Source organism: Phragmites australis, chromosome 12 (genome assembly GCF_958298935.1).
Source record: "Phragmites australis chromosome 12, lpPhrAust1.1, whole genome shotgun sequence".
In the NCBI taxonomy this organism is placed as follows: Eukaryota; Viridiplantae; Streptophyta; class Magnoliopsida; order Poales; family Poaceae; genus Phragmites; species Phragmites australis.
In genome coordinates this window covers 25,816,749-25,833,513 of record NC_084932.1, presented here as the reverse complement: position 1 = coordinate 25,833,513, position 16,765 = coordinate 25,816,749, and the positions used below count along the sequence as shown (strand labels likewise).

At 42.2% G+C, this 16,765-nt stretch overlaps 2 protein-coding genes across 4 annotated transcripts; both read right to left on the bottom strand.

Annotated features, from left to right (window-relative positions):
* LOC133886588 (uncharacterized) lies at positions 1–6,750 on the bottom strand. Of its 3 annotated transcripts, none has more exons than XM_062326280.1 (11): positions 6,594–6,750; positions 5,948–6,132; positions 5,479–5,600; positions 5,035–5,143; positions 4,920–4,959; positions 2,503–2,592; positions 2,303–2,402; positions 2,043–2,182; positions 1,380–1,482; positions 691–1,199; positions 1–590 (listed from the first exon to the last, which is right to left on the bottom strand). In XM_062326280.1, exons 2-11 carry the CDS (start codon positions 6,087–6,089, stop codon positions 320–322), a joined length of 1,626 nt encoding a protein of 541 aa, XP_062182264.1. In that variant the 5' UTR covers positions 6,090–6,132; positions 6,594–6,750; the 3' UTR covers positions 1–319. The 3 variants fall into 3 exon arrangements, with proteins under 3 accessions (XP_062182264.1, XP_062182265.1, XP_062182266.1); XM_062326281.1 differs by lacking the exon at positions 6,594–6,750 and adding an exon at positions 6,480–6,565; XM_062326282.1 differs by lacking the exon at positions 6,594–6,750 and adding an exon at positions 6,229–6,457.
* Positions 6,751–10,819: 4,069 nt separating this feature from the next.
* LOC133886907 (uncharacterized) lies at positions 10,820–16,505 on the bottom strand. Its single transcript, XM_062326820.1, has 6 exons — positions 16,188–16,505; positions 15,119–15,550; positions 13,945–14,084; positions 13,691–13,811; positions 12,805–12,945; positions 10,820–11,225 (listed from the first exon to the last, which is right to left on the bottom strand). The coding sequence occupies exons 1-6, from the start codon at positions 16,383–16,385 to the stop codon at positions 11,118–11,120; spliced, it is 1,140 nt and encodes a 379-aa protein (XP_062182804.1). The 5' UTR covers positions 16,386–16,505; the 3' UTR covers positions 10,820–11,117.
* Positions 16,506–16,765: the final 260 nt, after the last annotated feature.

Here is a 16,765-nt window from a genome sequence, read left to right as displayed (position 1 = left end):
TGGAAACTTATAATGCTCAACTCGGAAAAGTTCACGGAATGTCATGGTATGTAAATAATATTTGTACTTAACTAGAACCCCAAAATTGAACCCTCATGAAAAATATTACATACTGTTACAACAATACTACAATACATTTACCAAATATATTATCTACTCGCTAATGAGTAATGACAGCAAGAAACTGCCTCCTGAGTTGTGCCATTTGATACCCATGTAATTGACGAACCACCAAATTTCTGTAATTTACTACTTTCTGTTCTGTTATACACCCAAAAATTAAGAATCAACTTCAAAGGGCTCCTAAAATGAGCTCTCATCATCCTATGGTGGTAGGGGTTAAGCAGCAAAGCCACCTCTTGGTCTTTCTTGCTTGCTTCGACTCTTTGTTGTTGCGGAAACCGTTCTGATGGAAGCCATTGGTGTTTAGGGTCTCTTCTCCGTGCACCCTCGTTGTGCTCCTCAATGTCATGGACGTAGTCTTTGTTACAGTAGAAGCTATCGAATTTTCAAGAGGATCGTTGTTGATAACGTGTTCCACCCTATCGCTAGCTTTCTCATTGGACAATGAATATGCTTGCAGGATCTCTCTGCATCGAGAAAAACATAAGTTAGACCGCATATTACAAATAGGCTATTAATTGAAATATATTTGTGCTACACAGGGAGTCAATATCCCTTTATGCTGACCTGGAGTCCTGTGGTGGTATAGTAGGATGTCCATTCGGAAGATTATCTGAATTGAGAATGTTAGTTTGTGAATTTTTCGAACCAACTGTACTGTCTTCCAAAGTTGCATCATAACTGAGCAAATTTTGTAGCGTGCTGATGTTTCCGGTCTTGTTGCCTCGGAGAATTGCAATAGCGGTGTCCAATATGCCCAATGCCTGCTCTACCTCAGGACTGATAAAAGATTTATTTTCAACCTGTTGCACTTGCTCAGTTTGAAGATTATCCACGTTGAAGAATGTGTTTTGTTCGCTCTCCTCCTCGACAATCTCACTGTTTGATGTACTATTTGTAACTGCCAGACGATTCTGTACAGTGGGATTATCAGGGGGCGCTTCGGTAGCATTTTCCTCGGTTGCAGTCACTTTTGCCTTGTCGTCAGAATGCTGGTATTCACGGATCCTAACATAGAGTGGTGCTCTCAAAGCTTTCTTGTAGTCCTCATCACAACTGGCCACAGTGCTAACGGCCTGCATGATAATCCGATAAATTGCTCAACAGTACATATTGCTGTTTTCAGAATTTCATTATTAACATAAACTATCGTGCAGTATCTCCCTGATGTACCCACTCCACAGTGTGGTGACTGTGGTCCAAAGAAATCCATGTACGAAAAATAGTTGAAATTGCAGATTGTCATCCCCACTAACCTTCTGATACAGCTTATGCCCGCTGCCAATTAGCTGTCTTGATATGAAGTTGATCAACCATGGTGGAACAAAGTCTAGCTTAATATCCATATTAGCTATTGCCCTGAATGAAGGATTGAATTTAAAAGAAATTAGTGGCAGTATATTTGTTAAAGCTGAGAAATTTAAAAATAGTATAAAAGGATTTGGTTAAAAAATAGAGTAGCAGTCTATTTCTTAAATCTGAAAAATTTGGTGAATAACAGCTTGTTGTCTAAATAGGAATCAAGACAAAATCAAGGATAATACTGTTCAAGCAACAATCAAGGTGAAAATCGCATTGCTGAGAAAAATAAGTTGATGAAATAAAAAAATATTGCATTTAGGTACTAATACTTCACTCAAACTACTGTAATGAACGGATTCTAAAACAAACCTTATCCGTACTACATGCATAAAGTAATAATGATAACATGAAAGTAACAAAGGACTCGATGGAACTCCCCTGTTCTCTAAAAGAAAATCATCCACAATAAAACTCTTTTGAAAGAGTCGCTGAATATTTTGATCCAAGAACCACTGATTGGCTACAAGAACGGTGGGCGCAATTTCAAAGGCCTAGGGCGTGGTCGAATATGAATCATGGTGCTCTATATCAATGCAAAATAGCATCAAATGCTTCACCTGAAAAAGCTTTTATCCTTTGTAATCCTTTGCAAGACAAAGCCTCCAAATACATCTATCCGAACCGTGTCACCAGCTTCAGGAATTCCATCCCTACTAAATCCATGTGTACGTATATTTATACTATCCAAATCTGATATCTGCAAACAAGAGTCAATAAGCAGAAAATAAACAAACTAGGACACATACTATCAAGGCTGTAGAGGGAGGTTCCCAACAAAGAATCTAAACTGGAAAATAAATAAAGTAAGCATACGCACAGTTTTCATGATTACAATGACGACATCTTCTTTAAGATACTCCAATTCAAAGTAGTGTAGAAGAGCCTCTCTCTCAGAAACCGGCCATGGAACCTTCACACTTTCTTCCAAATAGTGAATAAACAAATTAGCTACAACAACTATAAAAGGGAAAGTAGAACTAAAAACTATAAAAAAAAAAAAAAGAGTTCTCAGCCAACCTGACCAAAGAAATCTCTTCACCAATCCGAACCTTTTTCAAGCAGCCTGACTGATCAATTTTAAAAGTTGGAAAGTTGTATTGTGGAAACCTGGAAAACCCAATCTCGTCAGTATATGAAATTTATTCATTTTACTATGTTTTTTGTTTTCTTTGGTCCTGGTTGACATCAAATTTGAAGTATAGCACTGGCAGCAACATGTTTTCATTCATTTAAAAAAATGGAGATGCCCCAGCAATTAAGGAAGTAGTAGCTAATAAGCCATAGTATTAGCCCCAAGGTTTTTTCAAACTTCGTCCGTAGTAAGGATGGTAGTGGGCCGGGTCGAGTCAGGACCCCGCGGGTTTCAGACCCGGCGGGGCCGGGTTCGGGTGTAAAAACCGCCCCACGGGGCCATCGGGTTAGGGGCCCGACCCAAGTCGGGTTTGGGTCCGGGTTTATTTTTGCACCCACGGGTGCCCTGTGGGCCCCGAAATTTAGGCCCATTCCCATTATGGCCTTACTCCGCGTCTCCTGTCACACGGCCCACACGTCTCCCGTCACCCCTCACACTGTCACGCCACAGGCCACATCCCATTCGCTTGTACCTTCCGATTCCAGCGCCGCCGCTCGCGGACGGCCACAAAGTGGAGCTACTTCGCTTGTACCTCATCGTGCGCACGGTGGGTTCCCCGCCGTCACAACCATCGCATCCTAGGCGACCACGCGCGGCCTTGTGGTTCTGGACGGCAGGCCACGATGGCGTGCTACTGTTGCAGCTCGAGCTCGGCAAGGCGCGCCGATCCGCCTCCTAGCCGCGCGTCTCCTGGCCGTGCTGCTTCGCCTCCCGGTCGCGTCTCTTGGCCGCGCGCCTCTTGGTACGAGATGGTGCCCTCACATGGCGTGGAGGGCTCCTCCGATGAGTCCGTGCACTCGACATTCACCTCCAGCTACATCCACACCTCCCTCCTCAGGCACGTATCGCATCGTTTCTTGGTTGCCTTGTTACTCTTACCAATAGGATTGAGCACGCGGCACTTTGATTCTCTGGGGGCATTGGTTGTTTTGGTGACATCTTCCCTAATTTGATTTGGGTCAGGTTCTGTTTCGCTGTAGAGAGAGAGGGACGGGGCTGCTTCATCGTAGAGAGAGAGGGACGGGACTGACGTCGACGGGGATGGAGCTGCTTCGTCGGGGAGAGAGGAATGGGGCTGGCGGGGACGGGGACGGAGCTGCTTCGCCGGAGAGAGAGAGAGAGAGAGATGGGGTTGACTGCGACGGGGATGAGGACGGGGCTACTTCACGTGAGGTTGGGGTCTAGGGGAAGACGAGTTGCCGCTGGGGCCCAGGAGCTGCGCGAGGTCAGGGACAGATCTAGGCGGAGCAGGTTTCGGGTCTCCATCGGGGCCGGGACGGGGGTGGTTTTACACCCGGTAAGAATTTCGGGACCGGGTCTGGTTTGATGTCTCGGGTTTCGGGTCGGGTGCGTTCTCGCTCCACCCAGCCCCACCCAACCCGTTGCCACCCTTAGTCCATAGAGTGTTACTCCAATCCTTACTTGGTCGGTGAAAAATGTTAGGAATAGCAACTTGTATTACCTGGAGGCTCTAAGCCAGTATATATACATGTACATGCGACAATACACAAAGAACCCCTTATACTCTAAGGATATTACACAGGGTAATATATAACTATCTAACAAAAAAGAACTTTACGTTGTCTTTATCGGATTACTACAGAGGGACACTGCATAGGTGCAATGGTGCAACATCAGGTAGTTACTAAGGGTGGGTATTTGTAGGCCATGTGGCCGCTATAAGCAAAAGAGAGTAACATGTGAGTGCACTTCTCAATTAAGCACTACCATGCTTCGGCCCTGTTTATTTGGGCTTCTGTTGGCTTCTGAGAAAGCCCAAACAAACAACCTACTTTTGATGACTTCTAGTTGTAGTTTCTGAAAAGCAAAAGCAATATTTACTACTACATAAGCCTGAGAAGCTAGAAACAAGTCTAAACGTGCTTGTACTAGAAGCAAACTTTTGGAGAAACCACAGCTTGTAGAAACCCAAACAAACAAAACCTTATAATGATTCTCATGCCATAAATAACAAGTTGGCTATAACCAGGAACACACATCAGCAGTAAATAAGTTAAGAGCCCTTGAGATGACAAATCTATTTGTCCAGACTTACAACATATAAATGGTTTACTTCCTAAATGGCATAGTTATAAAGAAAACTATGTTGCCATGGTATCTCAATTAGATAAACACATTTGTGCCAATCCTACAAGTTGAAATTGAAGCTAGGCCAAGCAGGTTCTAATGCTATCCTCACAAATATTTGAGAATATCATGTGTAGTTTTCAAGAATGTGAAATTTGAACTAAAGAAGAACAACACTTGAAGTTGTCTTCAATGAAGAAAACATTTCACTCACCATTTTTTATATAGACCTGCTTCCCATGACACACATGTGCCTGTACAAAAACAGTGTGCATAAGTGAATATGTGAGGCTATAGTATTTTACTTGTTGATGGTTAGAATTACTTACAAACATCAATAGGTCCGTCAGCAAAGCCTTCAGCAAGAAGAGTGTGAAATGGGGTCCCCTCTGGGCCCTCACGATACATGACTCGTAATTGGCTTGTATCTTGCTTAACCTACAAAAAAGACAGTAGCTACAGATTATTGCAGCAATTTGCAAGAATTTACTTTGAAGCTTAAGAGAACAATTAATCCATCTCCAAAAGAGAAGGACTAGAGAACAACCATGTTTGAAGAACAATATTATCTAGCAGGCAGAAATTTAAAACAAAAGTGAAATGTTGCACTCTGGAAATCGGTGATAGCATAGCATACAAGAAGAAATCTGTGAGCCAGTCCCACTATAATGCAAAAAGAGGGATCCGTAACTTTCTATTCTACACTTCTAATCACAAAACGTGCAGAGCATTATCTTTTTTAAACACATTAACAACTTTGCTTCAATGCATACCTTCCACTCCTTCTGCGGCGTCCCGTGAACCTTCGAAGATCGTCCATCTCCCGAAGTAGTTAGCATTTCAAGAAATTCCGAGACTTCTTTGGTCCGTGCTTCAGCAATAAGGTCAATATCACCTAAAAATGGGCATTCAAAAGCATAAATCAAAAAGCACAGGACAGCATTTACATACATAGGCCAGCAAAAATGCCCCAATTAAGTCTTCAAGGTACCTCCTACAAAACCTTCTCTAGTATGATGACAGAAAAGCTCACAAGTTCAAAAAAGGATGGGCACATACAGATCATGAAACGACATAATCAAAGCGCCATCATAAGGTGAATATTTGCGACCAAAACCATAAAAGCTCACATTAAGCGCAGGTATTAAAACTAAGTACATTCATCACTAGCACATTAACAAGCAAATATTTACTCCAAAGATCGGATTGACCATAAGCAAAGAAAGTAAAATGAACCCAGACCTTCATCGGAGCCGGGCAGAGACGACGCCAGAATCTGCTTCTTCACCAGCGCCCTGAGCGAGGCCTCGTCCGCGAGGTCGGGCAGCGCCAGCGTCCGGTCCAGCCGGTCACGCAGCTCCAGAACCCTCTTCCTATTCTCCATGGCCGGCGGCCGCTGCCAAGAGCCTCCTCCACGCTCCACCCACCTAGCGCACCCGAAGCTACAAAGATGAGAATTTGTCCAAAGAAAGCCCCTAAATTATCCGAACAAAAATCGATCCAAAGATAGGAAGCACGCGAACCCAGCGATTCTTCCCCGCTTTCTCCCCACAAAAGAAAGATACCGAATTTTACGGTCCCGGATAAGAGAACCTAAGCTGCTTTATGCTTATGCTCCTCCGGATGAGAAAGGCGAGAAGAAAGGCTGCTGCAAAAGTGGCTCCAAGGCACTCGAATTTATCCCGCGAGAATCTACCCCCTTTTGCTCCATGGGAGATGGGACGGACGCCAGAGGAAACCAAGGAAAATCCAATCCATCCAAGCAGAAACAAACCAGGGGCGCAGTGCAGACGCGGAACAGAACAGCGGAACGCCCACCAAGAACGGGAATTCCGGCAGAAAAGATGGCACGAACACTGCGAGAACCAATCGGGACGTCGGGGCTCACCGCTCGTGCTGGAGGTGGCGGAGCCGGGGAAGGGGCGAGGAATCTGGCGGCAGCGACCGTCGACGAGGCGGAGGAGGAAGGGATGGGAAGCAGAGACGGAGAAGGAGAAGTAGACGACGGAGGAAGAGGAGGACCAGGTGGACTGCTAGTTTGTTGATGGTGCTCACGCGGGGCCTACATGCTACCGTGAGAAAGTCTTAATTTGCTTCTATTCTACGGAAATACTCTTACTAGATTTTATTCATACCATCTATTTTATAATCTAATAATTAAATTAAAAATAAGAATAAGAATGAATTTGTATCATAAAAGAATTGGATCTTATAGAATTTACTCCTGTAGAACTGATAAGACCCCATACATATCATCAATTCGGTGATTCAATAGTTATAAAAAAAAGAGAGAAAATAGATACCTGTCTTTAAAAAAATCTTTTGTAAGATTAAATCTTACAAAATTTGCTTTACTGTTCTACTAGCAAACTGCAGAAGATGACCGAGACCGAAAGTAAAGCGTGGCAGGGCAGACCGGCAGACGATCGGAAGGAGATATCGGGAGGTGGCCGTTGGCACTGAGTTAACTCTCAGTGGACCCAGAGGTTAGCAACAATATCATCTTATGCAATTAAGTTGGAGAAATTATAGTTACGTTAGAGAAATCGTTTTCATCTAGGTAGCAGGTAGGTTGGTGCCATACTGCTATACCTACCGAGAATAATAAGTGGTGTGACACCAGACAGCTGAGCTTCACCGGATTTTAGACACGCGGCGTGTTAACGGAGAAAAACATGCTTGACTAGGTGTCCTAAGTGGACTTGGATCGTCTGTAGTGAGGTGGCAACTACATAGAGTGAGCAGCTCTCTTCAGTAATACCAAATCTGGACCGTTCGATTTAGACAGTAACCATCAAGACGAACTGCGACAGTAAAGTGCTGCAGTATATACACACAACGTAGCACCAGCGATTACTGTATCAAACAGTGTTATGTCAAAGATATGTAGCGAGAGGCACAGATTATTGTTCGCTCGCTTTAGTTGGCTCCGTCACTGTAATTGACCTAGATTCGTACTAAGGATCTATTTGATAGAGTTTTTAGAGCAGTTTTCTGACTGAAACAGTAGAGCTTTGTTAAACAGTAGCTTTTAGTTCTCTGAGTAGAATCCGTGGGATTGATTTTCTGAAATGAACTAGAAGTTGATGAGCTGAAAAAAATAGTTTTTTCTGATCCACTTCCCGTACAAAATCACTTCTTCCGTATAGTTTATTTAAAAACCACTTTCAGCCACAAAATCACTTTTCCAGAGAATCACTTTTAAAAAAACTGAATTAGAGAGAACTCTACCCAATAAACTCTAAGTAGCCTATCTTAGTGGCATAGGTGAGATCGGGTTCGGGCGTGTTGTACTGCTTTAGCGAGTTTAGGATCACGCTCTAGGCGACATATCTTCACGGTGTAAACAGATCGGTTATAAATAAGATCATCTCCAACAAAAACTCTAAAAATCCACACCCTATAACACTATTACATTATTCTCTAATACTATTACAATATCCCCTATTTTTTTTATTTCTAACAGACATCATATTTTCTACCTTTTATTACTCTTCTCCTCCCCCGGACCCACATACATACTCAGTGCACAGTGATGAGGCATGCTATAGTAGGTAGCAATTTTGTCGGCTACTCCATCCCGACGGTAGTACTGTAGCAGCAGAAAAGTTGATTTAGAACGGAATACGGTGTGAAGGGAGAAGCATTTTACTATAGCAGGAAGAAAAAGTAAAGATACTATCTATGTATGCTATCTATGTTAGACTATCATTAACCATATTCCCTTCATTTCGTTCCCTTTTCTATTCACTTCTCCGTTCCCATTCCCTTTATTTTCTCTCATCTCCAACAGCTTCCCTTCGAGAGGAATCGCGAAAGGAACGGAGAGAGAATCCCGTCCTGAAGGGAATGACCCTGGGAATCCTGTCGTGAAGAAAACCGTAAAGGGAAACCGTTGGGAGCGCTGAAGGGAACGAAAATCCCTTCACAACAGGAATCTGCTCATGAAGAGATTTCCTTGGGCTTGGTCTTAGAGTTGGTCTAAGGGAGAAAAAAAGGTGCCATCCGTTTAGGTGATGAATTTTATCGGTATAGCAACAACCATGTTTTACCTTGTTGTCATACTTCGCCGGACCATCTCATCAGAAAAATGAGATGGCCACCATTAGTGTATGGTACTTTTGCCTCAGCTTGTCTGCGATGCGACGAGCAGGCACGCAAGTTGTGGAAGATTGTTCAGAATGGAAAATGCTACTGCTGACAGATAGATAGAGATAGTACTCCATTGGTTATGGGTGCGATTGGTTCAAATTACCCGTATAAACTGTATATATAGGTTGAGCGGATATAAGAGTATTTATTTGGTTGTATTTGTCTGAATATGTTGAGTTAAATTTTTATTTAGTTGACTGAATCTGAGATCGTATGAATGGATGTAAAAGCTGAGACTATGATTAGTTGTTAACATAGAAATAATTTTATGACACTGATAAATAGATTCGTCTATATAAATGGTACAGACTGTTGCATCCATCCGACCAAACTATGGAGGAAAGCTCGAATTAAACTTCTCTCCTGAGCTAGACTGTAGGTGTATAATTACACCTACTCATACAGACTAGAATGATATATAACAAGGTCTATTGATATAGACAACCAATCATATTCTATATAAACTACTTGTTTATATACTCCATGCCAGGTCCTTCTCAAGTAGTAGTACCCATGTTTGGAATCAAGGAAGCTGTGAACCGACCCATGTTTCTCATTCCTTGTAAATTCTCATACTCCATGCCAGGTCCTTCTCAAGTAGTAGTACCCATTTTTGGAATCGAGGAAGGAAGCTGTGAACCGACCCGTGCTCGCTTCACCCTGCAGCTTCTCCGGCCGGGCACGCTGGATCTGGCCGGCCTGACGTGACAGCGACGCAGGCCAGGGACGGGCTGCTCCGGCCGGGACCAGCACCGCACGCGCACGGCGTTCAATTCCCCCACCGAATCGGTCGATGCTGCTCTGATGTGTGCCATTCTGTGTGCCCCACACGGCCACACGTGAGCTGAGAGCATAAGGAAAAGTTGCAGAGCTTGTTGGTCTATCCGAGGAGTAGCTTAAGGGCCGAAAGAATGCGTCCTCGGTATGTATAAAATTTAAGTTGTTCATGCTATTTAGAGGTTGTTTAAGAGTTTAGTTTCGAGATTTGTATAGGATTTGAAATTTATGAAATAAAATAATATAGTTTAAACTTCTATTTTTAGTTTAAAATAAGAATAATGTGGCTCAATCAAATATTATCAATTATCCATAACTTCAGCTTCAAAAATTTCTAAGGTTAGAGATGACTAGTTTTAAAAATTCTTAAAGATTAAGTTATACCAAATAAGTCGTTAACTCATGATGGATGGAGATAGGGTTCGTACCGTAGGGGATCCACGCCGGCGACCATGCTCGCTCCCATCGAAATAGAAAATGATTGTGGCGACAACAAGAGTCGATTAATCAATCGTAAGTGGTACCATCGAAACAGGTCTAGCCATATAATATGTGTTCAAGCTTTGAATCTAATTAAAATTAACTGTACTAGGCTCGCAACAGTATTAATATTAGCTACATGTATGTGCCAACACACGGACCCAGTATTTACTTTCATGAGTTTTTCAAGAAATAATGTAAGGCAAGACCTTTTAATATGATCTCTTTAGTGGCGATAGGAATTGGTATTTATCCAAACAAAATCAAGGCTCCCCCCCCCCCCCCCCCCCGATTTGAAGCTTTAAGCCACCATTTTAAGAAGTAGCAACCCTACCTCGGGTCCTGCAAGCGTCACCGGCCTTGCCAGTCAAAAAATGCAGATGGCCGGCCATATGGACCAACGCGGCAGCCATCAATGCCCGGCCGGCCGTCGCAGCCGCCGCCGTCGGTACGACCTGTTCCTCGTCGTCCTGTCAGTTCCGAGCTCCGAAGCATGGTGGACTAGGATGTGGTCGTTGCATCGGCAGTAGGTTTGAGCTGGTGGATTTGGATTTTGGGCAGAGGCGTTTGACTCCCAGTGCGGGCCAAATTAATTTGGCGGCAGCATCTGACTGACTTCTGAAAGGGTTTTCAAGGATGGAGGACCAAAAAGAAAGATATTTCGTACACACCAAAAAAAAAGAATAATTGGTTCTCTAAACAGCCTGAACGAAAAATGGTCACTTCTCAAATTAAGAATTCCAGGCTTTGAGTTTAACCTTCATGTTTCAACAAGGCCAACAAAGCATAACATGGCGAAAAAGCATGCATCCCATGTAGATGCCAGAGCTTTGCACCAAATCTATTCAACTGATCACAGTAGCTCTCCACGTTCAAAAATAGTCCTTTAGAAAAAGTTCAGAAAAATAAGCTGCCAAAAATAGATTTTACATCGTTGGTGAGCCTGTGTGAACCATAAGCATGGTCAGCAGCTAGATCGGCCGCTCTTTCGGTTGCCCTGAAATCAGGCATTTACCGCTATATCTTCCGCTCTTTCTGATGAGGTCAGCTGCCTTAGGTTGAACTTCGCGAGCTCTTTGTATCTTTCAACGACTCCAATCAGGCATATGGTCTGCTCATAATTCAAACAGGATAGTCCATAAAAAATTGAACCATGACCAGCTCCAATAAAATTCATTCCGGCATGTAGGTATGGATAGATGAACCATGCAGAACAGAATAATAAGGTAAGAAAGAAAGTACTATTGGCATGAGTCATGAGTGCATGATGCTCTCGGTATCTTATCCAGATAACTGCAAGTACATAATCGGTGCAGCTAATACATGGATCATGCACATTTGGACAATGCAATGACAGGACATTTCGGACACAACAAGTTAGTAAATTTGGATCATTTTGGCGTGAATTATTCAGTGCATGATGCTCCTCGTGTCTTCCGCCAGAACAGAGAAAGTACATGATTGCTGCAGCTGATACATGCCGCATGGGGTCATCAAGGACTTGGAAAATGGGATGATAAGATATTTAAGACAATGACAGGAAGTCCATGTGTTCACTCACGTTATACAAGCAACATCCATAGGCAACAGGCATGTTAGCTACTTCAGAGTAAAAGGGTGGAAAGCATAAGAATTGTAAACCAAGCTTTTAGGTTTATAGGACGTAATTAGGGTGATGAAAAGAAATCGACCTAAACTATGATCTATAATTCAAAATTTGGTCATTGCGTCTAGTGATCAAGCTACCATGTTTACTTGCTATAGGCGTGTCCCCACATCAAGGAGCAGCGTATGGTCATTTCTAAATGACAAACTAGAGCACCCTGCCATCCTCAATTTTTCAAGTAAGAGTGGTTACACATTACATCAGTGTCAATTCTGCAGCAACCATAAAGAGAAAAGGGACAGAAGTTATAAGAATAGTTCCCCTGTCTATTGGGCATTGCAAATACTACAGGAGTTGTTGCCACATGCACAACGGTTTCTGTACTACTAATTAAATCAGATCAAGGTGGGTGCATTAAATGGGATCGAGGTGGGTGCTCTTCTGCTCTCAGTGGGACCAACATTAGTCACCACTACAGATAAGTAAGATGTGACCGAGCAACTAATTCAAAAGTTTAGTAAGGTTGGTATTATAGCATTAGCCTGTTAAACAATAAGTACATGAAAATCATGGTCAGATTTTTCAAATCTGAATCAAAATGGTTGGAGCTGGCATGCCCCTATAACTCAGTCTAAAAGCACTTTGTGTCCTTATTAACTTATCTGGATAGAGTAGAATTGGCCAGTAGGGTCTGCACACCACCATGTGCAGCTAAAAACAAGGGGACTAGAAGAAATACATGTGGAGTTTGTACCCCCAAATATTCTAATGGAATTAATTACTTCCAAGAAATATTTCTAAATCTCTGGGATAAAACCTAAGGTGCACAAATTTTTAGCAGTGTCTGATCACAAATTTTGTTTGGAACTAGGAAAAATTGAAATGATTGGTAATAGAAGGACTAATATTGTATGCTATACACAGACAAAGGGTAATATTTCAAAATTCAAAAGTTAATGAGGTATACTAATAAAACCAGAAGTAAAATTAGCAACTGTTCAACATATACATATCGCCGTATCTTCTAGCACTAGAACAAGGCATAATGTACCATTCCAACTGTATAACAAATGAAAACATTTACCTTTGCAATCTGGACAATGATAGTCTTGTCTGGCTTGTTCAGGTCAACTTTGTGAGGCTGAGGTACAGATTTCGCTACTGCATTTATGATTTTCATTCTATCGATTCCGGTGTTTGATCTAGCTTCATATAACACAGCAAACTGCAAGATTAAGAGATCCACATAAGAATTCTGGGTAGCGAACAACAAAGACTCATGTTTGCGTTCTTTTGTGTTGTATAAAATAATGTCCAAAACATTATACTACACTGGTGTCTGTTATTAAAACTGCCTGCATTGACTTGCTTAGGAAGTATGGATTATGGGCGTTATAGTCTGTCATGCACTTTCTTGGCTGAAGAAAGCACAGTGAAATATTGCTGGAACATTTAGATGGATGATGAATGGCATTTATGAACTTATTTACACAACTAGAGCCACAATTTTCTAAGAGCAGCATTCACACAGCATAATGAACACCGCTTTTGGTTCGTTGATGAAAGAACAGATCTGATCATGGGTTAAACTGTTTCAATGAAGTCCAAATCCATCTTAACCTACCCATAACCTCTACCATTCCCTTTATAAATAAATTGAACAGAACACTTGATACTAGTACTGTACATGAGCATAAATCGTAGCTAGTTTACTCTAAAATGGTTAGACATTGTAGGTTGAAAAGCATTATATGACTAATAATACAAGGTGAAATTTGGCCTTACTATTCATATGATGAATTGCAAAAGACTTAAAAACTAAATACTGTAAAGACTCTGACAATCAGTTACTGCAGAAAAATTCTCATTAAGTAGTCTTGCTGCTATGTCATATGTTCTTTCACCAGACCATCCCTGCCAAGCCAAAGGATCACATGGAGTATGATGCAGAAAACAGCTTAGCAACTTGCCTTATGCCCCGAAGGGCATTCTTTTGGGAAGTACTTTTCAACAAGGGGACCAATTGCTCTTGTTATTTCCTCCTCTGATGCATAACATGCCACCTCAGCAGGCAAAAACCTCAGAATAAATCTAGCGTGCATTCAAAATGGACTACTATAAGGAAGAGAACAATTGAATAATTCATATCATCAAAGAAATAACATCTTAAAATGAGACTTAGGGGCACAGGGGAAGATAGATAGCAATAGCACCAAATCTGAACCTCGACATATGTTTACGAGTTGAAGCAGCGGATGACATCATGTTTTGTACGATCTCAGCTGGACCAGGGTCTCCAGCTCTTTTGTGCATTTGAATGAAAATACAAGCATTGCAACCTGAATCAAGGCTTGCAAAGAGCCTCTGTTCAATGTAGAATGATTTTGATCATACAGTATACAAACCATAGTAGATAAAAAATAATGGATGTTAGGATCAGTCCGTTTATGTTGGTTTTTGCATATTAAAGGGTTTCCTCTAGAACGATTTCCAATAGAACTGAAAAAAACAATAGGTAAGACTCTGGATAAGCCTCAGCTCCAAGTTCATGCAAATCGTTGCTAAAATAAGTGAGGTATCATACAAATCTCACCCATCAAATTAGTCTGATTTCTTATATGATTTCTGCCCACAATTTTTTTTTGCTTAAATGAAGTTATGTATAAGTTCCCAGTGATATTGTAGCAAGAAAGGAACAAGTAATAATGAATGAACAATAAAATAAAATAGGACCGCCGAACCTAGTTAGTGGCTGAAACCTTTTATCTAAAACATGAAAAATCCTAAATTTATTATATGAGCAAAAGCATGGTACATTATTTTGTACATATAAGGAGAGCACTTATTTCAATATTCTAGGGAGCAGTGGTAAACGTATTTAAAATTTCCTTATAAAACAAACGGATCTCCCATCCATTAGATTTATTCATTGGGAAGTTGAGGCAAATCATGATTTACCACGTCAGCATTTGTAGAGCGTTTGTACAAAAGTTTTAGTACATATACCTTTTCCCTATTCTAGGGTTCATTAACGTTTTCAATCTGCAGCAAAAAGTCAAAAATTTGTGTGATGAGGGGGAAAGTATGTGTCGGAGTGCAGAAATTCATAGTATGGCTAAGTCCCCATGGATGCTCCTTTTATCCACCATCCAATAAAACTGCTTCGGAGCTATGAATCCAGTGCTACTTATAAAACTTTTACAAAAAACAAATTGCACGAACAAGTCCTCAACTATTAGAGTATTTCTTGCTTTAGTCCTTCTGAAAATACTTGAAATATAGTTCTCCTAGTGCACAATTTTCAGATTACTGTTTTGTACAGATATTATTACTCCATACAGATATGAGCACTGTACTATATATATAAAACTGTAATTATATCCAGAAAGCAAACTGACCTTTTTCCTGTCCCCTAGTTCTTTCAAGTCCTCATCAATTAAATCATCAATGTTTTTGTCATTGGACTCTTTTGGTTTATCAGCAGACTCCTTTGGTTTATCAGTGGACTCTTTTTGTTCTGTCTGTTCAGAAACTGGAGAATCTTCTACACGCGGCTTCTTTGGTTTTGATTCATTGGCATTGTCTACTTGTTCCTCGTTGTCCTTGGTGACAATTCCAGAGGTACCAAGCTCCTCTTGTTGCTGCTCAGATGGTGTGGTTTCCCCTTTCTCCGTGGCATTCCCATTATTGGCTTCCTCACCAGAATGGTCTTCATCCTCATCATCTGAGGAATCAGAGTCCTCAAACTTTATCTTTTTGTTCAGTGGTTTGTCAGGAATGTTTTTGGACATCTCACCCGATCCTTTCCCATCCACTAGGTCTTCATAGAACTGCAAGTCCAACAATGGAGCATATAGCATAATGAGGAAATGCAGTCCTGCCCAAAAGCACATTAGCGAGGGTCCAAAAACCATATAAAGCAACTAACAAAGTAGCCTCAGTTTCACTGTAGCAACAAATGTACAGTAACAGAGCATAAACGGCAGCAATGACATCGCATTGCATAACTCACAACTGCTGTATGAACTAAGCATAACCCTCTTTTGTGAAAGCATGCTCATCACACCCTGCACATTCTATAACCATGAATATTCGATGCAGTCAACATACAAGCCAAAATGCAGAGGGCTGAGGGCCTGAGGCTATCGATTTCCAAAATCGTTCACTTTTCTCATTTCAGAACAATTACACTGAACACGGAATACCACTGCAATTTGTAACTTGAAGCAAAACGCACGCCCATAACATCGCCTAATCACAAGCAATTTAATTAAGCACCGGCCCAGACTCGTCCGCCGAGAGACCACCAGCGAGTCCGCGGCTAGCCGGCAAGCCACAACGCCCTCAACCAGACCAGGGCTGGCGTGGGCAATGCGACAAACACCTAGAGTACGTCGCCTGCGCCGGCCCTAAGACAAGAGGGCAGACAACTACATAAGGGGCAGCGAAGTTTCGGGAGTGGCTTACGGAGTCGAGGAGGGAGATGGCCTCTCGGGTGGCCTGGCGCTCGCGGCCGCGGTCGCAGGTGATGAAGAAGCCCTGCACGCCGGGGCGCAACGGATACGCGCCCTTCCGTACCGGCTTCCCGTGGGGGAGAAACTTGCGCTTCCTCACACCCTTGGCGCCGCCGCTCGGGTTCGGCTTGCCCTCACCGCCTGGGGCCATCTCGTGCTTCGGGGTTTTCTCTAGGGTTTCTTCAGGTCCGCGAGACCGCGAGTGTTTTGCGTTGAGCCGGACGCCGAGATCGGCCGGGCACCGGATCAGCGTGCGCAAAGTTTTTTTTTATTTTTGGAAAATTAGCGAGAAGTTATTAAATTTCCAAAATTTCAGTGCAATTTAAGGGGGTTTAGGTTTCTTTAATACTAGTTGCATGCTTGTGCATTATAACCGGAATGGATATAAAATAACATTGCAAGTATTAATCCAGCTGGTACTTAGATATAAAAAATAACAAGAAATTGCTAGCCAACGAGATAAAGAAAGTCAGAGTGGTCACATCAGACGTGCAATGATATCAGAGTAATGTCGAAGCTTATGGTTGAGTA

Excerpts from the sequence above, each read along its gene's own strand:
- LOC133886588 (XM_062326280.1), bottom strand. The coding sequence starts at position 6,089 with ATGGAGAATAGGAAGAGGGTTCTGGAGCTGCGTGACCGGCTGGACCGG. Across the intron at positions 2,183-2,302 it reads TCATTGTAATCATGAAAACT|ATATCAGATTTGGATAGTAT; the intron begins GTGCGTATGCTT and ends TCTTGTTTGCAG. Across the intron at positions 1,200-1,379 it reads GGCATAAGCTGTATCAGAAG|GCCGTTAGCACTGTGGCCAG; the intron begins GTTAGTGGGGAT and ends ATTATCATGCAG.
- LOC133886907 (XM_062326820.1), bottom strand. The coding sequence starts at position 16,385 with ATGGCCCCAGGCGGTGAGGGCAAGCCGAACCCGAGCGGCGGCGCCAAG. Across the intron at positions 13,812-13,944 it reads ACTCGTAAACATATGTCGAG|ATTTATTCTGAGGTTTTTGC; the intron begins GTTCAGATTTGG and ends AATGCACGCTAG. Across the intron at positions 11,226-12,804 it reads TCATTGTCCAGATTGCAAAG|ACCATATGCCTGATTGGAGT; the intron begins GTAAATGTTTTC and ends AATTATGAGCAG.